Genomic DNA, 5,445 nt, shown 5'->3' on the forward strand with positions numbered 1-5,445 from the left:
TGTTCACCCACAGGGTCATGGGTTTGTTTTTATCATCATTCTTCTGTGAGAGTTCATTTGAGAGCATAGTGATTGTCTCATTTCACTCATACAGTTGTTACTGGGGCATTTAGTGCACGTGATGAGGTACATCACCTCATGGGAACAGCCATGGGTACTAGGATGGTTCCCCAATATACCAACCTCTTCATGGGCCACCTTGAAGAATTATTTCTGGACAAATGCACCACAAAAGCAATGATATAAACATTTATGATATTTTCATCATCTGTTCCATCTTCCATTTAGCTGTGGCACACTGAGTACATTTCCCAGACCTGAAGAAGAGCTCAGGGTAAGTTCGAAAGTTTGCCTCCCTCACCAACAGAAGTTGGCCCTATAAAAGATATTGCCTCACTCGCCTTGTCTCGCGTACACCTAAAAAGTCGACAAATGAACTGTTGGGCAACGAAACTACTCGCACTTCTTTGAGGCAACTTTAAAACACGGCTCGTCAAGAATGAAGAGTTGAGCATTGGGATTGAATTTATTTGACTTCTCAGTTACCTATAATGTGGATTTCATGCCTAGATACCAGGCTACTTTAAAAACAGTTGGATAATCTATAAAAGCAACTCTTCCAATTGAAAATAGCCAGTTAAGTTCTTTCCAGTTGTATTAAAATTTACCAAAAATGCTGGATTTTGTGTTAAAAATAAGTGGACCAACCCCGAAATGCTGCACAGTGTGTAAATTATAAGTGAACCATGCAGAAAAAATCCAGGCAGGTGCTTTTTTTGTTGTTATTCTTCCCTTTCTTCACTCTTTCAAATGCAATTTCCTTTTAACTGCTTTTCATAATTGGTTTCTCATTCAAATAAAAAGGGAGCTCTTTAAGTCTGAGAGGTGTCAAGCACCCAGCTCTGGTCAATCTGACCACAAGATCAAGGCCAGTTGTTCTGAATACTGACTGTAAAAATAGCATTGAAATACCATTGTATTTCAAAGACACTAGATAAAACATTCTCAATTTAAAAATAAAAAGTTGTTTTTTCTAATCCCAGTTTGTAAATTTGCCCTGGAAGCGGAGAGTCAAGCTAGGTTCTTTTTGGCTTAAGCCCCATCACCAATTAATAAAAGATTCTACACCTCCATGGTAGTTAGCAATACTATTGATGATGTGCTAAACGAGCAGAATCCAGCTCCCTCTTCCACAGCCATTCTTTACTAACAGGAATAAAAAGTAGTAACATCTTAATTTTCTAAGCAAATAAATCAATTCAGACTGAAAAAAAAACCTGCTGTGAAAGAACATAAAATTTTTAGTGATTTTTAACTGTAATTCCACGTCAAGGCTCCAATATTCTGCTTAATTCATCAGGTCCACGTGCCATCTGTATTAATCAATTGTTTGTATTGGCTGGCCCGGACACTTCCTGGGTACAGTGAATCCAGCCTGTTTCTATAGCCCCCCCCCCACCCCGTACAGTCCCCCTGCCAACACACACATCTCCTCCCAGCCACCTATACCCAAAGTTCCCTCATCTGCACAGAAACCCCTATACAACAATCCCTTGTCTGCATGAAAGCAATCTGTGCAGGTCCCTCCCCCATTCTGGGTACGCACTGTTCCTTCGCACCACGCAGCCCCCCTTCCCCCGGCTGTGCAATGCCCCTACCTGCACACAGCTCCCCCCCACAACCGCTGTGCAGTGCCCGGCACCACAGCTCCTCCCTCCCCCCCACCCCCCGTGTAGTGCCCTGCGTGCACGCAGCTCCCCTTCCCACGCGCTGTGCAGTGCCCTGTTTGCACACAGCTTCCCGGTGCAGTGCCCCCGTGTGCACACGGCCCCCGCTTCCCTAGGATGTGCAGTGATCATGTGCACAAAGCTCCCCGATGTAGTGCCCGTATCCCTCCCATGCAATGCACACTGTGTGCACGCAGCCCCCCGAGCAGTGCCCCTGTACGCACACAGTCCCCCGCTGCAATGCCCCTGTGCGCACACAGCCCCCCGAGCCGGGCCCCTGTGCGCACCCTGTCCCCCCGGTGCAATGCCCCCGGGCGCACACAGCCCCCCCCCCCGTGCAGTGCCCCTGTGCGCACACAGCTCCCCCCCCCGAGCAGTGCCCTGTGCGCACACAGCCCCCGAGCAGTGCCCCTGTGGGCACACAGCCCTCACCCCCGAGCAGTGCCCCTGTGCGCACACAGCCCCCCGAGCAGTGCCCCTGTGCGCACGCAGCCCCCCGGTGCAATGCCCCTGTGCGCACACAGCCCCCCGGTGCAATGCCCCTGTGTGTACGCAGCCCCCCGGTGCAATGCCCCTGTGCGCACACAGCCCCCCGGTGCAATGTCCCTGTGTGCACGCAGCCCCCCGGTGCAATGCCCCTGTGGGCACACAGCCCCCCGGAGCAGTGCCCCTGTGGGCACACAGCCCCCTCACCCCCGGAGCAGTGCCCCTGTGGGCACACAGCCCCCCGAGCAGTGCCCCTCGGGCTCACCCAGCCCACGCACCCTTTGCATAGCAGGTGGGGCTGCCCCTAATTCGGCAGCCGCCGCCCCTTCCTCCCTCCACACGGCGGGGCTGGCGGCGCCCCCCGGCGCCTCAGAGCTGAGCGCGCCGCCCCCACGCCCCGAGCCGCTGGGCGGAGCCGCCCACCGCTCTCCCGTCACTGCCGGCCTCCCCCCGCGTCCCCCTCACTCGCTCCCGGGACATCCGGGTCCTCGCTGCCGCTCAACTCCGCGGGCCCGGAGGGGCCCAGCCCGCCGCACTCCCCGGCGGCCCGGCCTCCTCCCCTTGCGCGCTGTGCTGCCCGGCTGGCGCGCCGCGAGCCCAGCATGGGGGGCAGCCGCTAGGGAGCCCCCTGCTACCATGCAGAGTCCCGCTGCCCGGCCTGGGTGAGGGGCCTGCAGCAGCACCTGGCAGAGAGACCCTGGGCCCGAGGGGAAAGGGGCTGCCTCCATCCAGCAGGAGACAGCCCTGGCCCCCCCGTCTCCCCCCTGGGTGGGGGCCGGCTCCACCTGCTGTTTGGCCCTGACACCGAGCCAGTGCCTGGGCCATGTTCCCGCACCCCCTGGCCCCGGTGGCAGTGCGGGGTGCAGAGATGGGTGCCCCCTCTGTGCGCCGGGTCGCAGTGCCTGCCAGGATGCGGGGCGGCAGTGGCACCATGCTGGTGCCCTCCATGCTCATGTTTGGGGTGATTGTGGCTTCCAGTGGCCTGCTGCTCATGATTGAGAGGGGCATTTTGGCAGAGGTGAAGCCACCACCACTCCATCCCCCACATGGAGACCACGCTTGGAGGAGCAGCAGTGACACCAGGGCAGTGGCCCCAGAGGACATGGATTACCAGGTGCTACAAGATGTTCGTAACCGGACAATCCGCACCATGTGTGGGCAAAAGAACATGCCTCACAGTATCTGGGAGCTTTCAGGAGGTCAGAGGAAAACAGTGCTCAAACACATCCTGGTCAGTGATAAATATCGCTTCTTATATTGCTACGTCCCCAAAGTCGCCTGTTCCAACTGGAAACGAATACTGAAAGTTTTGGATGGAGCGCTGGAGAATGTGAATGTCAAGCTCAAAATGGACCACAAGAGTGACTTGGTTTTTCTTGGCGACATGAAGCCAGATGAGATCAGCTACCGGCTAAAGCACTACTACAAATTTATATTTGTTCGAGACCCGATGGAGAGACTTTTATCAGCTTACAGGAATAAATTTGGAGAGATCAAAGAGTACCAGTTAAAGTATGGTGTGGAAATAGTAAAAAGATACCGAAAAAGCACCAGAAAGTCCACAGGGGATGATGTCACCTTTTCTGAGTTTCTCCAATACCTATTAGATGAAGAGGCAGAGAGAATGAATGAACACTGGATGCCCATCTACAACCTATGCCAACCCTGTGCGGTGAGGTACGATTTCATCGGATCATATGAAAGACTGACTGTGGATGCAAATTACATTCTTGAACATGTTCAAGCACCTTCTTTTATCCGTTTCCCAGAACGACAATCATGGTATAAGCCTGTGACTCGGGAAACTCTACAATACTATATGTGTAACACTCAACGTGGGCTTATAAAAGAACTGTTACCAAAATACATTCTGGATTTCTCATTGTTTGCCTATCCTCTTCCAAACATTACTAGTGAATTTTGCAGACAGTGAACTTTTTCTGTTTGTGGGCTGGTCTATGCTAGAATCTTATGCTGATAGAATAATGTGCAACATTTTTATACTGGCAGAAGCTCTAGTGTAAGCAGTTGTATCGGCATAAAAATACTTTTGCTGGTGTAGATTATTTCACTCAATAACCTGTATACATTCTACTGTCAAAAACACTTTTATGCCAGCATGAACTGCGGCTACACTAGAAGGGTTTGCTGGTATAGCTGCACTGGCAAAAGCTACACTTTTCTAGTGTAGACAAAGCCTGTGAAACAGTCTGTGTCCTATGCACGTTTCCTAATTTTATACTTTTTAAACCTTTTAAAATATCAAATATTATATGATATATATATAGCCTTTACAACTAGAATATATTTTACCTCTGTATTGTTCCAATTTTACTATGTCTATGTGCCGCTGAGTTAAGCACAATAGCTTTTATATATCTTTTTTTAAAAAACTTCTCTCTACAGCACAAGACAGTGAATATATGCAAAAGAATCAGGGAATTGATATATTTTAAGCACAAAGCATTGTTCTGTTTTTGTAGTCCACGTTACATTTTCTGGGGCAGAATTACCCACAGCATCAACTGTATTAGCTGTTTTTTAAAGAGTTACTGCAAGATAGTTAAATTGTTCCGAGGTTGAACTGGTGGAAGCAGTGATGGGAAATTCTGAGATAAAAGTATTTCGTAAACTAGGCCTGAGTATCCATAATCTTTACACTTGGGGAATGCATCTAAAGCTGACAAGTCAGTTCTTGTTCTGTGACGTAGCAGTGCCTGGGTTGTGGAGTATTTTATTTCAGTATTGAACCACTGTTGTATTCATTGAAAAAGTTAATGTGTTCCTCTTGATACAAGATGTTAACTCAAAGACAATTCACTGTTCATTTTATTTTGTGTGATTAAAGATCTGAGAATACCAATTACTTACATAGCGAAACTAACATTTGGTGTAGCAATGTACTTATTACTAACAAATTCTTCTTTTGAGCCTCTTTTTTTAAAAAGTTATTAAAATCAAGCGTTTCTCAGCCCTTGTAACAAAATTTAGAAACTAACTTATAGTGGTTATGTACAGCCTATGGAGAAAAAACAAGAAAAAATGCTTTATGCAGCTGCATTTGATGCTACTGTAAGTAAATGCTCAGTTCTGCTTTTTATATGTGCATGACATTTTCATAGCTATTTATATGTAAGAATTATGATTCAACTTTAAAAGTGTGGATGATAATGTTCAAATTTGTTCATGACAGTTTATACAGTATCTGCATTTTTAATAAAATTTATATATA

The 5,445-nt window shown here is 48.6% G+C and overlaps 1 protein-coding gene across 1 annotated transcript; it reads left to right on the forward strand.

Moving 5' to 3' along the window:
* Positions 1 to 2,692: 2,692 nt before the first annotated feature.
* CHST14 (carbohydrate sulfotransferase 14) lies at positions 2,693 to 5,024 on the forward strand. Its single transcript, XM_039533315.1, has one exon. The coding sequence runs from the start codon at positions 3,037 to 3,039 to the stop codon at positions 4,144 to 4,146; it is 1,110 nt and encodes a 369-aa protein (XP_039389249.1). The 5' UTR covers positions 2,693 to 3,036; the 3' UTR covers positions 4,147 to 5,024.
* The last annotated feature ends 421 nt before the right edge of the window (positions 5,025 to 5,445 follow it).

Source organism: Mauremys reevesii, linkage group 4, assembly GCF_016161935.1.
Source record: "Mauremys reevesii isolate NIE-2019 linkage group 4, ASM1616193v1, whole genome shotgun sequence".
Classification (NCBI taxonomy): domain Eukaryota; kingdom Metazoa; phylum Chordata; order Testudines; family Geoemydidae; genus Mauremys; species Mauremys reevesii.